The sequence below is a fragment of the Leopardus geoffroyi genome, chromosome C1 (genome assembly GCF_018350155.1).
Source record: "Leopardus geoffroyi isolate Oge1 chromosome C1, O.geoffroyi_Oge1_pat1.0, whole genome shotgun sequence".
Taxonomy (NCBI): domain Eukaryota; kingdom Metazoa; phylum Chordata; class Mammalia; order Carnivora; family Felidae; genus Leopardus; species Leopardus geoffroyi.
This window is the reverse complement of record NC_059328.1, coordinates 38,720,534-38,738,741: the sequence shown is the minus strand read 5'-3', so window position 1 is coordinate 38,738,741 and position 18,208 is coordinate 38,720,534. Positions and strand designations below refer to the sequence as shown.

The following is an 18,208-nucleotide window of genomic DNA, read 5'->3' as shown; positions in this document are numbered from 1 at the left end:
TTCTGCACACACCAGGCTTTCTAGCACAAACGGTGTCCCGTCTCCCTAAGCCCATACTTGCTGAGCCTTTAGCCATCCTTCAGGCCCCAGCTCCAACTATTCTTTCTGAGAAGCCTTCACTGGCTTCCTCAGGCAGACACAGACTGTCCATTTCCTGGACAAACTGCCTCCACTTATACATACTTCTACTAGCACTGAGCCCCACAAGAAGTCTTCCTGGTTTAACCAAGATTATGTAATTGGATAAATGTAACAGGCTCAACTCAACAAACTCAGTCAGTGTTTTCCACTCTGTCATAGTTATTGCATTTGCTCCCTTGCATATCTCCCCAAGTATATTGGTTTTCCAGTGCTACTGAAAAAGTACCAGAAACTGGATGGCTTAAAACAAGAGAAATTTGGGGTGCCTGTGTGCTCAGATGATTAAGCGTCCGACTTCAGCTCAGGTCATGATCTCACAGTCCATGGGTTCAAGCTCCGCATTGGACTCTGTGCTGACAGCTCAGAGCCTGGAGCCTCCTTCAGATTCTGTGTCTCCCTCTCTCTCTGTTCCTCCCCCACTCGCACTCTCTCTCTCAAAAATAAAGATATTAAAAAAAATTTTTTAAAGAGAAATTTATTCTCTCACTGTTCTGAAGGCCAGAAGTCCAACATCAAGGTGTCCACAAAGCCATGCTCCCTCCTTCTTTGCTTCTTCCTAGTTTCTGCTGGTGGCCATCAATCTTTTGCATTCCTTAGCTTACAGCTACATCTCTCAAATCTCTGCCTCTGTAGTCGTGTAGCATTATCCCTGTATGTCTCCGTCTTATAAGAATATCAGCCATACTGAATTAGGGCCCACCCTAATGGCCTCATCTTAACTTGATTACATCTATAAACACCTTATTTCTGCAGATCCTGGAGTTTGGGACTTTAATGTAACTTTGGGGTAGATAATTCAACCCATAACACCCATGAAAAAAATATTTCCTGCAGGATAAGGACCATTTCTTGTTTGTCTTCATCCCAAAACTTAGCACAGGGTTTGGCATAGAGAAGGTGGCCCAGGAAATATTTTTTGAGCGATTTACTCTAAACCTGTGCTTTCTAAATCAGATTTTTTGAATGCTTTGTGTACACCAGTGCCCACTGTGTACAAAGATCTGGGCTAAATGCTTTCTATTTGCTCTCTCATTTAATTGTACCAAATGCCCTGGGAGGTAAGTCTCCCTCCCTTACAGATCAGGAAACCAAACTTTAGAGAAGTGATTTGTTCAGGTCTGCATAGCAGATGCACTATGCAGCTGGGATTTGAACTCAGGTTTGTCTGATTTCAAAGCTCAGATCACTCCACTACATTCTGCTGCCTTCTCTTTCATCTTGGTTTCAGTTAAGCTTCTTTGGGAATCTAGACTACCTCAGCTATGCTTAGTGACACATGAGTTGGGACCATGCTTTGGACAATGTGTTAGAGAATCCACAGCACCCTTTGATGGGAAGGGTGGGAATAGAAGATAGCACTGAGGGGACAGCATGGAAATGGCAGCAGGATTGGAGAGAGAGATCTCAGGGGAAGGTGATATCTAAGAGGAGAGAGTTGGGAGGCTTCCTCACCACACCCTCCCCAACCAGGAAAGGCTTCTTCTTGATGCAAAACCATGAGAATGATGAATTATGTTTCTCTAGGACTAGGTAAGCTAATGCCAAGGGCACAGATGAGATTACCTTCTACTGAAGCCTGTCCCCTGTAATTGAGAGAAAGCCTGAGAATGTAGGGCAGAGAAAAGGCCCACCAGAATCTGGGTTCCAGGAAGGACTTGGTCAAAGGCAAGCTCTTTGGCTTTGGGTAATCATTGTCCTTCTGTCCTCAGTTTCATCATATCTAGAATGAGAGCTTTGGGCTATAAGTTCTCTGAAGTCACTATTCTTGGTTTCCTGCTTCTATAGAATCTGTTTCCGTTTTATAACTCTATTTTAAGGTGTTTATTACATTGCCAAGAAAAGAAAAAAAAAAAAAAAAAAAGAACCTTCAGGATGAAATTTCTCCATGCCAAGGAAAAAGATTTTTTTTTCTCTTCCCTTTTTTGCATGCAAAGCTCTGCTCTGCTCCTGCTGGGTCTGTCTTTTCACTCTCATAACCCTCACAAGTTTTCTCAGTGGCAACAAGCACTCTCTGGCATGGCCCTTCCTTTTCTTAATACCAAAGATTAAGGATTTCCTCAAAAAGTTGAAGCCATGTAGGCAGAGCTTATCTGGCTCCTATACTGGCTCATCTGCTGTGTGCTTTTGCTATGACCTGTCCACACAGAGAGATGGAAGAGAAAAGGGTGCATAATAGGTCCAGCTTTCTCTGTTTGGGCAGTTTTGCAGCCCCTTTGCCAAGTAAAAGCACAGTTATTTCATTTACTACTCTGCTTTCTGCCTCTTGAAAGTGTGTAGACCCCTAAGTGAACATTTCCTGGCAGACTCTTTTTTCCTTGGACATTGAGCATCTCACATGGAAAAATGTACTTTGCTATTTGTGCAGTTGAGGCCTGCCTCCACCTGGGAAATGGTGAGAGTCAGAGGATAGAGTTTTGAGCATCTCATCTCTAAAGGTCATAGCAGCAGAAATGGGTTAGTTTGGGGAAAAGAATATTCCTCTTGCCAAGAGTCCATGTCCCATCTGTCTCCTAAGCTGATGAGTCTGGCTGCCAGAGGACCAGAGTTCTTCCCCTGGTGACTTAGAGTTATTGATAACTGTTTGCATATTCCAATGACAAATTTAAATCTGTAAATTTCATGCATATGTCTTGTTCCCTAAGGAACTAGAGGATAGGATTTAGATTTTCCATTCAAGTAGTCTTTACTCTACCCAAACCATAATTGGTGCTATCAGATGTATCAGCTAGCAGGAAGAGGGGTGCAAATCCTCACATTCTGCACAGAACTGGTGATGGAGCTTGACATACCTATCGAGTGACAAGTAGTATACCAGGGACCACTGAAGGCAACATAGAATGGGAACTTTATACCAGATTTAAATACAGGGCATGACTTGGGCCCTCACTTTTCCTTTTTGAACCTCAGTAGATGCATCTGTAAAAAAAAAAAAAAGATAACAAGTATTTTCCAAGTATTATGAGGATTGTAGGTAAAGCATCTAGCATTACTGGGGACAGAGCAGGGAGATCAATAAAGTTTCGTCCTTTTCTTTGCCTCTTCCTCTCTTTTACACATATTATCTCATTCACTCCTCTCAGCAGTCCTGATAGGTAAGTTAAGTTTCCCATTTTAGAGATAAAACTCAGTCTGGTTCTTTACTATATCCCAAGTATTAAGAAAAGATTCTAGTATGTAATAAGTCCTCAACAAATAGTTCATGAATGAATGAATGAATGAATGAATGAATGAAGCAGTCTTACAGGAGTTAAGAATCTTGCCCAAATTTTCACAGCAAGTATCCCAGATGAGTTAAGACATAAGGCAGGGTATCACAGAAAAATTCATACAAGAAGACAAAAAAAGAACCCAGAAATGGGAACAGAAAGGCATAACATAATTCATCCTTTTTTATGATTGAGAACACTGTGTTTCACAATTCCAAAGTCGTGTTTTAAATATACAAAATCTGAACATAATTTTAAAAGCATACAACAAAATCCCAAATTCAGCTTAAGTCCCAAAACTTCATAAAAGTACAGCTCTTACTAAGGTCCCAGCTTTGAAAGAAAGCATACTGCCCCAGCGTTGGCCAGGAAGGGATGGTGGGTGTGATCTATGCAATTACACTGCCCAGTCTTTGGGGAGGGGGGAAAGATATTTCACCCCAAAATAACTGCCTTCTAGGGATCTATCCTTGTCATCTGTGACATTTGTGTCATCCATGACCTCCTAAAAGGAAAAGAGACTCCTTCAGAAGAAGAGAATGAGGACAACTGATAGTTGGGGGAACCTACCATGTATGAGGCATTGCCTATCAGGCACTTTACATGCAAACTGTTAGACGCTGTGACCACCTTATAAGACTCTGATTGACCATGGAAAAAGCTGAGAGTTAGAGACTTGCCCAAGGTCCCAAATTACCTTGGTGATGGAATATTAATTGAACCCAAATCTGAGTTCCAAGCCTGTGCACTTTTTACTTTTATTATTGTCTCATAACTTCTTCTGGGCCATGTTACTTCTCTAGAATTGGTCCCAGAGCCAGAAGCAGAGCTCAGTGATGAGAAACCATTTGATGGCCCAGCAGTGTGGCAAGACCCATTAGCAGGGTGGAGGTGGGGTCCTGGTGTTACCTACTCTGCCTACCAGTTGAGTTAAATGTCTCCCTAACCGCTTCCTCTAGAGTTTCACAAGCCCCTGTGTGTCTTGCTCCTGTTATTCTATGTTTTAGGAGGAATGTTTCACCCTTAATGGATTATCATGTTTTCCTCTCTTCTTGCCATATTTCTGCATTGATAATAAGGGTATGCCTGATAGTAAAAAGGGGGAGGTAGGGTTTTGATATTCTGCACTCCAATTCACCTACCACCGGCACAAAAGGAATATATGAAAAAGAACTATCAACAGAAAATGTGTTGTAAATTGTATATATGAGTCATTTCTCCATCATGATATAAAAACTCAGAGGTCAAAGACTTTTTTTTTTCTGGTTAGCATAATGGGTGGACTTACTGGGCTACTAAATAAAGAAACTTGTTTTGAGTAAATAAAAGAAAATTTTATTTAGACTATGGGTTGAATCTAGTACACTCTCACCTACCACAACATAGGATGGAAATATCAATGAACTCCAGGGTGCTTTTTTAGATAGTGCCAGCCAGGGTGTTGCCTGGATCAATCAAGATGATCTGGACATCCCTAGAGAACCAGCATATGACCCTCTGAGAATGATTCTCTATCACCTCCCCATGTTAGCTAGAAGGACACAGATCACTTTCACTGAGGCAAGAGTTAGACTCAGGGGGAACCAGAATTGGAGTAGAAGTCCACGGTTGGGGCTCTAGAGTCAAGCAACCTGAGTCACAAATCCTGGCTCCACCATTTATTTCTGAGTGACCTTGGACAAGGTATCTAACATCCCTATGTCTCAGTTTCCTTAACTTTAAAATGAGGCTATCTAATCTTACCTACTACCCAGGATTATTTTGAGGATTAAATGAGAAATGTATGTAAAGCCTGGTATGAGGGAAGCATTCCACAAAGGTTCACGGCTATAATTCCTATTCTTACTCATATTCCTCCAAACAACAGCAGGATAAGAACAGGTTTGGGATGAGGTGACACTTCTTCACCCAGAGATATCTCTGACCGGAGCTCTCGGATCCTATTTTGTTCTGGCTCAGAGGAGTCTCCACCTAGACCATGAAGTAACAGGTGATTCCCAGCAGGTTCAAACTCCCATTAACAGAAGGTATAAGACTATAGAAATCTGCTTGAACAGTTAGAAAACTCATAGTACTTGAAAGATTCAGGTCAGATAATGTTATCAAATTCTCAGTATTCACAGAATCATTAGCTACTCAAGTTAGGGATGCTTGGAATGATAGTTATTGGACTTTCTCATAAGACCCAGTTCTCAGATTTCTAAGTGGAGATTCAAGCCTTTCGGAAAAAGAAGTCAAATTCCATGGGCAGTTTAGCTCCTGTTGTCTCAGGAAACTGAGGTAGGGCCTACATCAAAACATGCCCTGAAACTCAAGCTTTGGATCAAAAAATTGAGGTTCAAGTATTCTCCACGGGACTATAAACAACTTCTATCACCTCCCTAAGTCTTAGCTTCCTCATCAGAAAAATAGAGATAATAATAGTAATGGGTTATTAATAGTTATGGGTTGTTTTGAAAAGATGAAAGGAGTTCATATGTAAAGCAATCAATACTGTTTCTGTCCTGGAAATCAATAATTGTTAGTTCCATTTTCGTTCCTTTCTTCTGATTTTATACTGAATTTACGGTCTGGTTAGGAGACATTCCTAAGAAAAACAGTTGTTCATAATTTGCTATGAGTTTGAGAGATGAGTTGACTTCCTAAATGAATGTTCCCTTTTGTGCCTCTCATCAGAATGGCAGCCAGAGTTACCAAACAAAATCCTAAGAGTGAATGACACTGTGGGCTGTACTCTGACCATATGAGGACTGTGAAGGGCAGACATTCTGAGCCAGGAGGTACTTGAGATGAGCAGAGATGGTAACCAGAGAACTAGCATATGGTCTTTAAAGGACCTGTTTCCTACCAAATAATGTTGGAATCATCAGAAGACCAGGGGGTTAGAGAGTCAGTGACTTCAGCCAACAGCAGGGTAAGAAGGAAGTCTAGCCTTGCAGGATGAAGCTGAATCACCCTCTTGTTTCCCAGGAGACCCATGAACTGTGCCAGTGAGGTTCCTAATACTATTATCTTGGTATTGGAATTAGCCTGTGTCAACTATGTGTGATTGTCAACTTGACTATTTTTCCATTATGCACATTTTTCTATAATTATACCCATTTTGTTCTCTCCTTAGAGATAACCTTTTGAAAATGTCAACCTATCTAGTGACACTAAAAGAAAACTACAAAGGGGGCTTTTATTGTTTTTTTGGGCCACACTTGGGAACCAGACATGGTAGGGGCCCAGAAACAGAGACACACTCACAAGAGGAAGGTGAGACTCAGAGGGACAGAATAAAGCCCTGAGAATACCTCTTCTTCCTCACCTTTGGGAACTTTCCTCTCCTCCAGGGTCTATGTTTTGACTTCACTAATTCAACAAGTATTTGTTTAGGATCTCCCATATACCAGGCTAGGTGGCAGGATACAACAGTGAAGAAAATTTATAGGATCTCTTCTCTAGTGGAGCTTTTGGTCTACCAGCAGAAACAGGCAATAATAGAATAAATATATATTACATATTACAATAAACCCCACGATGAAAAATATAAGGAGCTGTGAAAATATGTAAAAGGGACCTGAGCTAGTCTGTGGAGGGCAGAGGTCTGTGGAGGGTTCCTCCAGTAGGAGGAACAAGTCAGGAAGAACTTTCCTGAAGAAGTGACATTTCAGCTGAAAAATAACAGAATGAGTTTATCTAATAAGTGAAACCAGAGGCAGCTTCTAAAACTAATCGGCCCCTAATTAAAATTCATAATTGAGGCAAGTTGCATTCTTCCAAGGTAAGCCAACTTTTTTGTTTCTTTTCAAAACCAATTCAAATAATGTTCCCTTGTCACAATCTCTTCTACTGGTCTTCGACCATTTTGTTTTCTCCTTAGAGATAACTGTTTGAAAATGTCAACCTATCTAGTGGCACTAAAAGAAAACTACAAACGGGGTTTCTACTGTTTTTTGGGCTACATTGGGAATTCGTTTGCTCCACTAGAGAAGAGATCCTATCTGTTTTTTCACTGTTGTATCCTAGCACCTAGACTGGCATATGGAAAACCTTAAACAAATACTTGTTCGACCAAACTTCTTTTGGTCTTTGACCATTGGGAGTTTGTTTGCTTTGTGTTGCTTATGTAGAGTATATACTACTGAAGTAGATGCCTGGATTCAGGTCATCTGTATGACCAACTCCTCTGTGTGACCCACATAAGGTCATAACAGACCTGAGATCTCATTGGTTGAGCTTGACCATTGTCTGCTTGATCTGAACATCAAGCCAAGGTGCTAATTCACAAGGCTTTCAATCGCTATAAATGTTTTTGCATTTCACATTTTGTGTAATGCATACAAGTTTTTATGTATTCTAAGAAAGTACTTCACAAAGTCAGTTTGAAAGAATGCATGGCTTCAAACACAATATCTTGGAAGTGTATGCTGCAAATTTGGGCAACATCCCAAGCCTCAGAGGCTTGAATGTGTGAGATCTGAGCTTCTTTAGTGACCCATCTGTGCCCAGGGCTCTGTGGCACTTGAATGGAAGCATGCTGGGGGCACTTATTGGATAATTATCAGCATTGTTCAACTCATTATATTCAACTTGATACAATAAACATTCATTGGCTCCTTATTCTCAGCAAGGGGATAAGAGCTCTCATAATAAACATAATAATATGCATGACAATAGCAGCAACTACAATTTATTGAGGACTCACTATGTGTTGGGCACTGTGCCAATCATTTGACATAAACATTTACATTTACATATCTCATTTAATCCTCATAACAACCCTATGAAGCTGTATGAATATCCCCTTTAAGAAAATGAGGCTTGGAGAGATTCAGAAACTTGTCCATGACCACACACTTAGGAAGAATAGGCCTTACTTATTAGGTCAGGATTTAGATCTGGGGCCCAAGACAATAATACGCTGCCTGTTTTCACATTGGTATGTCATGTTTAACATGAAGAAATTACTGTTCCTCAGAGAGGTTACATAGACATTTCAGAACTCTGTATATTTCCCCTGAAAATAATACCTACAACTCGTTGAATAATTTCTATGTGACTGGCATGTTACCTTAAAATTTTACAACTTAGAAGTACTCAACCTTGTCTGATGTTAGAATAATCTGGGAATTTAAAAGAAATAAAAATTAATGCCCAGGCCTTATCCCCAGACCACTTGAATCAAGATCTTGGGGGATAGGAGCTGGAAATGGGATATTTTTTTAAGTTTCCCAGGTGATCCTGATAACAGAGAGGGTGAAAAATTCCTGCCCGGAGCCTCACAAGAACTCCACAAGATAGCCTCATTTCACAGATAATCAAACTGAGGCTCAGAGAGGTGAATTGTCTTGCCCAAAGTCACAGAAAAGATGTGGCAAAGTCAGGGTTTAATCGCTGGGCCAATTCCAAAGCCCATACTCCTTTGGCCCTCCAAGCTGTCACCTGCATGACAATTTGGCATTCCTTCCAACTTCAGGCAATGTCCACTGGCTTTTGAGTTTGTCCTCAACAGCAACTCCTCTCTTTCCTTCCTTCCTGCTCTCTACTGCTGTTCTCTTCCCCTGCCCCAAACCCACAACCAAATCCAGCCAGACTTCATGACCGGGAGTTTATGTGGATGCATTGGCTTGATGCCCCCGCTTTGGGGTGACAGTACCCAACTCAGGGTAATGCCTACCATGGGCCTCCCAGCAGGTGCAGAGCCTCCTAGTTTACCTATCCACTTCCTCGAGTTTACCTGAGAAGATGGGGGCCCTGAGCTCACAGCCCAGCAAGTTACTTTCTGGGGGTGGGAGCAAGAATTTTAAAGCAGAGACTTTAAAAGTCAAATTAAATATCACAGAGGGAAAAAAAAAGGCAAAATCATGAAAAAATGTGGTCAGTCATTAGTGGCGAGGTTGAAAAGACATGCTCCAATTGCTTTTAAAATTCACAGAACCCAGGTCTCCTTAAAATAGTTTTGCAAAGTACACTGAGAATTCCATGCAGTAATATGAAACATAAGTCCCGCTGCTGCCACTGAACATGCCTCAGCTGGCTAAACTGAAGGAGCTTGACATTCACCCAAGGCTCTGCAGAACTCCACAGGACAGCACAATGGAGCTGCAGTTGCAAAGCTTCCCCAGATGTGTACATTTTCTGCTCCATTAAAATGACTTGGACGAAAGGCAAAGTACATTTGGCCGGCAGAAAGAGGGGGCTGGGGAGGGGCAAGCACAGGACAGTTAGCCTCATCACAGGCCTCCCACTCCCCAGCCAAACTGCTTTGCTGTAGGTCTCCAGTTTCTCAACTCTATCATGGGGTTAATAATGCCCACTTCAAGGGTTTGGTGTGGATTAATTGAGATGTATACATGGTGCTCCAGCATGCCTGGGTTATAGTAACATTTGGAGGAAAAGCAGATATCACAATTATCATCACTGAAACCAGGTCACATGAGGAAAGACAGGCGAAGGAAATGAAGATGTCTGAGCAGAAGATAGATAAGATCCTAAGGAGACAGGATCCCGAGTTTCCCATATTGGAGGAGCTGACATGAGACTCTTCGTGGTGAACCTACTATGGAAGCTACGAGGTGAAAGGTTCTGCCCCAGTGTAAGTAAGAAAGACCTTTCTCACAGTCAATAGTGTCCAAAAGTTAAGGGGTGCTAGTAAACCTCCTGACATTAGAACTGTGTAAGAGGAATATGGATGACCATTGGAGAGGGATATTGAAGAGGGGATTCAACCATGATTTGGTCGAACCTGACATTTTAACCACCTCTTTAAGTTTGAAATCTATACTGTTGAACTATCTTTGCTTGCTAATCAATGAACCAGCAGTGTCTTGAGTTTCTGATATGTGTAAAGCCTGGGGCTAGCGTCTCCATGTCAGAGGTACTTTGACTCCATTTCCATTAGGGCAGAGGAAGTACTTAGTAGGTTCTCCATGAAGCTGTGTTTAAAGACTGACTGTGTGAGTCACACTGGAAGCAGAAGCAGGGATGTCTTTCTGTTGCCCTTAGGCTTTCCAGTGGTATCTCTTTGAGCATCCCATACCTGCGTACCTGTCGTTCCTTCTCTAGAATCTGTGCACCTACGTGCAAAATGTATTTGAGTCTGTGTTTACTCTGCTAGCATCCATGTCACTTTGTTCTTTTCATCCTTCTGGGTTCTTGGGACATGGAATTGCCTTCTTATGAGAATTATTTACTCTGACTTGGGTGGGGAACTGAGGGTATGGTGATATTTAACATGTTCACAAATCTGTCTTACAAGGAGTGGAAACAGTGCCTACCCTTTGGTCACTGGGAATGAGATAGAGTTGGGTTCAGCTCCAACTCTGAAAAAAGGGAGCAGATTTTCAGAAAAACGGTGCACCTCGTGTTCTCTTTCTTTAATACATTTGTTTTATAAGCATCTAAATATGCTAGGAACCTGGGATTCCGAGGTTACTCAGCCTTTTTTGTACCCCCTCGAAGAGCTCATTGTAATGAGGGAAGATAAAAGGTGCTGGCACAAAATAGTAGACGGAGATCACCTGTGCTTCAAGAGTGCAAGCGGTTGGGGAAGACTTCACAAAGGAGGTGACATTAGAGCTGGTTTGGGGGAAATTGATGTCAGCATGTGCCCTAAGAGGAAGAACTTCCCAGAAAGAGGGCAGAGCAAGCATAAAGGCTTGGGACCTGATAAAGCATGCTATCTTGGGAAATGTCAAATAGTTTAAAGTGTCTGTATGTACTATTTCCAGTAAAGTGGTAAGAAAGAGGAGACTGATACTGTATTTGGGGGTCACTTTCATTTAGATGGCATAGGAGGTTGGCCATGGTACTACCTGAAATTATTTTGCAAACCTAATTTGGAGCTTCATGGACTTTCATTAAATATGGCCAACTCTGCATGATCCATCTTGTGAATTATCAGAAGCCTTGCTACACATTACTTCCCCTTGGCCACCATAGGAATGTATTCTTAAGATAAAACCTCATTTAAGATCAGTCCAAAGAAATCATAATCATGAAGGTAAATCTTCTGGAACAACTCAGTGTGGCACCTCATTTTTCCACAAGCATGTGGGTCAATGTCAGGCCAACATCTGCATCAGGAAACTAGTGGTCATATCTGGCTACAACCACATATATACCACAGGCGCGGTTTAAGGGAGCTTAATCTGACCTGTGCATTTGGATCTGGGAGATGTGTGTTAATGAGGTTCACCCATTTAACATAATCCCCAAATCACGATGAAATAATTTGGGGGTTTGGGCTTACCAGCTTCATCATTAGTGTAGCTGATCCAAAATGTGAGTAGAGTGCTTTTTTAAAAAATAATATGTAGGGGTGCCTGGGTGGCTCAGTCGGTTAAGTGGCCGACTTCGGCTCAGGTCATGATCTCGTACTCCATGAGTTCTAGCCCCGCGTTGGGCTCTGTGCTGACAGCTCAGAGCCTGGAGCCTGCTTCAGATTCTGTGTCTCCCTCTCTCTGACCCTCCCCTGTTCATGCTCTGTCTCTCCCTGTCTCAAAAATAAGTAGACGTTAAAAAAAAAATAAAAATAATATGTAATACTTTCTGATCATAACATAATGCCTGCTTATTGTGGAAAATAGTTAAATATAAACATAAATGTAAAACACAAAGAAAACAAAATCACTCACCACTACTATGAAACAATATTTTAGTGCATTTTTTTTTACAGCTCGAGTTCATTTAAATAAATTTTAAAAATATATAACATTTAATTAGGTCTGACACCTCCATTAAGCATTCCTCCATGAGAACACTTGTCTGACTATAACATAATCACTTGCTTAAACATTTTTACTACTCTCGGACGGGACCATAAGGGTTTTGAGGACAGGGAAGGTGTTATCCATTTAATAACATATCTAATTTTGGCATAGGTATCCAAAACCTCAATTTCTGATGCACTATCTAACACTGCAAGGAATCTAGGTGTTTGTCTGGTCTGTTCGTCTCTCTACTACTAGCACCTAGCCAGAATCTGGCATATAGTGCATACCCAAAAAATATCGGTTACTTGACTAGAAGAATGAATTACTGGATGGCTGGCTGAATGCAGATTTCTATTTATTGTTCTTCACACCAAATTGAAGTCCCTACCAAGTGCCAGGCCTGGGCTGGAAATTGGGGATATAAGCAGCCATGTATGATACAGGGGCGTCAGTGTGAGACTGCTGGTCCCCTCTGAACAGGCTCTGGTCCCTGTGTGCAGAGACCCGTCAGCCCTTTTTCAGTTGTTTCATGACTAGTCTGGGGGTACCCAAGCCCCTCCAAGCTCTTTTCCACCTAGAAAACTAAGGACAGAGCAAAGAGTGGTATTCCTCAGAGTCCCATTCCTGAACTCAAAGTGCTCCAAAATGCCCAGCTAACCCTGGGCTTGCCTCCCTCAGAGCACCCCTCCACTCCCTGCTTCATTCCAAGTGGTCCCAGCCACTTGGTGGAGAGGGGCTTCGGTGGACGAAGACTACAGGGGAGAGGGTCGCCCCCTGCTCTCTCTGGCTGACAGCTGCCCTGGACTAACCCTCCACCACCCCAGCCAGCTGGTCCAACTGGAAATCCCAGATAAGCCCCCGGTCTGGTCAGAACTAGTTTGGCAGCTCTGGGAGAACGTTTCTGGCTGACTGACCCTCCCCACAGCAGGACCTGGCAGTTTTGCAAAAAAAGAAGAAGAAAAAAATGATAAGGGAACTAAAGGAGCTAAGAGGAGTGGCTACAATTATTTGAAACACTCTAAAATTCTGCTCGCTTGCAAGTGCAAGTTTACACTAAGGGATCCCAACGAGACTGCCCCCCTCCCATACCCTGCGTTCATTCTCTCACACTCTCTTCCCTCCTTTGCAGTGCAGTTTTGTTGCGATTCGATTTGTTTTGCAGCGCGATTGTTGAAGCGGTATCATACTCTCCGCACGCAGCGCGACTTTTCGTCGATGCATTTTTTTCCTCTCCTGCAATGCTATTGTTATTATTATTATTATTGCCATTCAGTCTCCCTGCCCTTTCCTCTCCCTACGCGAATCGCGCTCCGGCTGTGATTGCTCGGGTCTGACTTTGCGAGTGGCGGTGCGCTTCCAAACCCCCCTCACCCGCCCCCCGCCCCCTTACCCCCCCTCCCTCTCTTTTCCGCGCCCAGGCGAGAGCAGCCGATTGGCAGAGCGGTGCTTTCAGGAACAATAACAGTGGGGGGAGCCCGGGTCCCGGGGAGCCGCCCCCGCCCCCCGGCCCGGCCGCGCGGCCCGCGCCCCCCGCCGGGTCCCCACCTCCGCGCCCGCCCCGCGGGCTGACCGGCCCGACCGGGGCCCGCCCCCGGCGCCCACCATGTACGCCTTTGTGCGGTTCCTGGAGGACAACGTCTGCTACGCGCTGCCAGTGTCGTGCGTGCGCGACTTCAGCCCCCGCTCGCGGCTGGATTTTGACAACCAGAAGGTGTACGCCGTGTACCGGGGCCCGGAGGAGCTGGGCGCCGGGCCCGAGAGCCCCCCGCGCGCCCCCCGCGACTGGGGCGCGCTTCTGCTCCACAAGGCCCAGATCCTGGCGCTGGCAGGTGAGCGAGCGGGCCGGGAGGGACGGCGGGACCCAGGCGGGGGCAGGGACCCGGGGCGGAGGGGGCCGGGGGGAGCCTCTGCTCGCTTCGGCCTCCTCCTCCCGCCCCCTAGGCTTTTCTTTTGGGGATGGGGTGGCTCGAAAAGGCCAGACCAGTTAAAAACACCGGATGGTCCCCTTTGTCTTCCCCGCCTCCCCGACACTCCCGCGCTGTCAGTCTGTCTCCATCGCTCTTTCTCCGTCAGTCCTCTTTCTGTTTCTGCCTGTTCTCCTGGTTCCTTCACTTTTCTTTTCTCTCCCTTCCTTTGCACGTTCATTTCTCTGACTCTCACCTTCTCTTTGGTCCTTTCCCTCTCTGCTCCTTCTGTCTCCTCAAGTTTCTCTGTCTGTCTTCCTTTAAGGCCCTTGGTGCCTCCTGGAACTGAGGAGGCTAGCTGGATGTTGTCAGACTCTTCTAGGTGGGAGTCCCCCTTCACAGAAGGAAGCTATGACATGCTTGTCCCATCCGGGTCATCATTGGACAGGATGAGGAGGCCTTGATCTCTGCATGCCACTCTCTCCTGCCCCTTCCTGGCTAGGTGGCAGAGGTAGTAGTGGCACTCAGCATCCCTCAGCCTCCAGACCCCTTTTGAATCTCCCAGAAGCCTCCCTGGGTTGAGAGCTGAGGGCGAGGAAAGAGTTTCTGGTCAGGTTAAGACCAGACCTCCCATTCCTGCTTTCTCAGGGCCCTGACAAATGGCAAGGCAGGTGGTCTCATCCCCATTTTGACAGATGAGGACACTGAGGTTCAGCTGCTGATAGGACAAGAAACCAGCCTTTCAGCCTCCTACACCAAGTTATTTCTGCCACATTGAGGCACCTTTTCCTTTGTAAAGAGAAGTCAGTGGACACTCTTTCCCAGCTAGTACTGAGAGACTTGGGTACAGACATGAGAGGAAGAAGAAAGTATCACTTCTGTTTTGGGGAGCAGCCTTTTAGCTGCTGCGGGTGGGGGGGGGGGCGGGTACCTTGGAGTGGGCAGGGATAGTCAGCTGGCCCGGTCTCCACTTGGAAGGGAAGACCAGGGTTAGGAAGGGAAGGCCAGTTCCTAACTGCATGAAGATGTCATAGTTTTAAGACCTTTCCAATCTTTCCGACTTCCTTTGCTTTCTCACATTTAGCCTGAAAGATGAAGCCAGCATGTATCATATTTAAACTTGGCAGATAAAGAAACTGGCTTGAAACACAGAAGTGACTTGCCTAGGGTCCCATGGCAAATTAGCAGGTCAGAGCTCTGGCTCGTGACTCTAGGTCCTTTCCACCACCTCACGTGGCCTCTGGAAAGTGGGTTTGCAGTTGAGGAGTGGGCAAGAAGAACTAAAGACTGGTCGCCCTTTTTGACAGACTGTATCCTCACCACTTCTCTGACACACTCCAGGGTACAGGGGTATAGGCCCATTCACAACACCCGAGGACAGATGAGTCCAGAAAACCAGAATGAGAGGAAGCATGCAGATAGAAAAGGGAAACCTTTGTAGCTGATTAGGTTTTATTTTGTTCGTTTGCTTTTAATTACCTAACGGAAGGGGCTAGGAGATTATTTCCCAAGAGTATAGGCCTGAGGAAGTTGTAACTAGGTTGCAACCTCAGCTTCCCTTTGGCTAGAAGAAAAGAAAGCATGCTTCTTGATGATTGTATTATACTCCTAGATCTGGAAGGGCCTTAGGAGAAGGGAAGGGGTGTGCGTCAGAAGTCAGTGGTATGTATGTGACTTAGTGTGTTAATGACTGCTTTCCTCCTTTAGAGATTGTTCATTCATCCACTTGTTCTTTCAGCAAACAAACTGCTTGGCTCTTCAAGCACTGCAGAGAGGCTGCTAGGCAGCCCTCACCGACTCTGATTTTAAAAATCAATGAAAGTCCTCATAAGTAAGAAATGTAGTTATTGGTCCTAGAACCATGAATCTTCAATCTATAGACTATTCATCCTCCAAGTTGGAATGTTGATAAATCTCTGGGGTTATTAAAAACAACAACAACAACAACACATCTAGGCACCATCTGGAAATCGGCAGAGTAGATCCAGAGAAGAACCATGGTGCCAGTTGAGCAAAGTGAGTTGAAAGCGCCTCCCTTACCTCGTTCACTTCTTTTCTTGGGAGGAGAAAAGGAGAGGAAGAAACAACTTGAGGTTGGCTAGACCACGTTTCGAATTCCAATCAGCTGGTTAATTTTTAAATGGGAGCCGATGCCCTGGCTGCAGACCTGATTGAAAGGACCAGGGTGGGTTTGGGGATTCATTTAGCCTGAGAGAATTCTCCTGTGTGTCTTGAAATTCCATCTTGACTTGAACGTGGTGGCTCTGAGAATTGCTCACAGTGACTTCACCTTAAAGAGCTCATCTTCTGGCATCTCCCAGGTATAAACACCACTGTGTTGTGGCATCAAATGTGAGGAGATGAGCTCTCAATGGTGAGGCAGAGATGGCTTTATGTTTGTGAATTAGCCATGAGTAGTTAATCCCTCTCTGGCAACAACAGCATGGGTTCAGGGGCAGTTTTAGGGCTACTTTATGGCTTTCGGTGACAAGTGTGTTACTTTACTGAGTATTTCCCAGGGCCAACCCAGAGCTGTGTTCAAGTGTACCTCTTCTTATATCCAGGAAATGTCAAAGACACTGCTGTGGGGCGTTGCATTTTTCCAGCCTGTGGTGGTTTATGTCATGGCTTCATCTGCATCAGACCCTACAGTACAGCCCTCCTCTCAACAGATTGTGATACCATTTCAAGGAAAAAAGAAACAAACCCACCTGTACTGATGATTTTGCTACGTGTGTGTGCGTTGTCTCTGTTAGTCCTCCCTTTGCCCCTGTCGGTAGAGATCGCTATGACTATTTCCATTTCCTAGATGAGGACACCAAGGCTGAGACTTGCCTGCTAATAAATGGCAAAGCTGGCCTTGGAAAACAGGTCTTCCAGTGCCAAGGCCCTGCTTGGCAGTCTGCTTTGTAAAGTAGCTAATCTTCCCACCCACCACACAGCATGCTTGGAAGGAGTGAAAGCCAATGGAAGAAATGACCCTGAAATGTGTAGCTCAAGGCCAGTTTTTGAGCCAGTGAACAGTTTTCATTTCAGAGTTTTCAAGCCCATTCTGCTCGTCTTCTTCCTCTCTTACCAGCCTCCCTCCTACAGAGCACACACTCCGTGCCCTCTCTGCCTTTAGTTGTCATTTTACTAAGGAAATCTCAGAGGAGCTCCCATCCTCTGTAGAGGAGCCATGTGACTCAAGACTTGGTTTACCGTTGGTCTCTCTTTGCTCACTCTCATTTATTTGCCAAACAGGTTGTGAAAGTGAGAGCTACCCATGTCGAGAGCTCACTATTATCCAACTGCAATCTGGCCTGCTACTGTGGCTCATAGGATTTAATTTTTTGGTTTTTATGGGGCAAAAACTGGTTTCAGTAGGCTCAGTCTTAAAATTCTATGTTATTCCATCCAGGCACCTATGCTATGTTATTATTTGGGTGTGCTAAATTCCTTTGGTCGTCAGATGTCCCTTTACTACTTCCTACATGCCAGGCCCAGTGCCATGATAAGTGAATACACCAGTACAGCTGAGGTACTGGCATTGAAATGACAGCACGGCCTGGGGCAGACAAGAGTTCACTTATCAGGCCCTGAAAAGTATAGGTTTTTGTCAGGGGCAGAGTGATGGAGAAGAAAGGGGCATCATCCTCAGGTAATATGTAGTCATAGGGCCCATGGTAAGAATTATAGGTAGAAGCCAGGCACTGGCCGGAAGAGGGGTGGGAGCAAAGAAAAGGCCAATTCTAGGTGGGCTTTGCAGGTTCTCTTTTAAGTCTTTCTTTTCCAGCCCTACTGCCACTGCGCATTCAGGCCTGTACCAGTTTTTCTTTGTCTAAACCAATGCAGAGGCCTTCTAGTTGCTCACCCTTTCTGCAGTCTCATTTCTAAATCACCATCAGAATAATCTTCTAAAACGAAGTCTTAGGTCAATTCACTTCTCTCCTTAGAACCTTCTGTAGCTCCCTCTTGCCTAGTGAATTAAACTTCAGCTTCCTGGCATTTATAGCAGCCCGAGCCCTCCCTCCCTTCTCCAGCGTCATCCACCCTTCCTACTTTCCATAGACCTCCGGTATTTCATGCCTTCTTGAGAACACACCCGCAGTCACTCCTTTGAGCCAACAAAGATGGATTAATCATTGTCTGGTGTGGGGCCTCTGCCCATGAAGCTCACCTTCGAGTGGGAAAGGCAAACATGTGACATGTTTGTGGTCCAGCGAGCTGAGGGCTGTAGAGGAGGGGACAAAATACACTGGGAGCCCCACTGCCTCAA

At 44.6% G+C, this 18,208-nt stretch overlaps 1 protein-coding gene across 9 annotated transcripts in view; it reads left to right on the top strand.

Moving 5' to 3' along the window:
• The window catches only part of LOC123597854 (BEN domain-containing protein 5), a 1,446,709-nt gene that overhangs the window by 1,178,856 nt on the left and 249,645 nt on the right, over positions 1–18,208 (top strand). Inside the window, exon 1 of one of the 9 annotated variants that reach the window (XM_045477306.1) lies at positions 13,477–13,875. The exons of the other annotated variants lie outside the window; for them this stretch is intronic. Coding sequence (XP_045333262.1) covers positions 13,650–13,875 — 226 coding nt within the window. The 5' untranslated portion in view covers positions 13,477–13,649. Of the gene's footprint in view, positions 1–13,476; positions 13,876–18,208 lie in introns of those variants that run through there. 9 annotated transcript variants of the gene reach the window in all.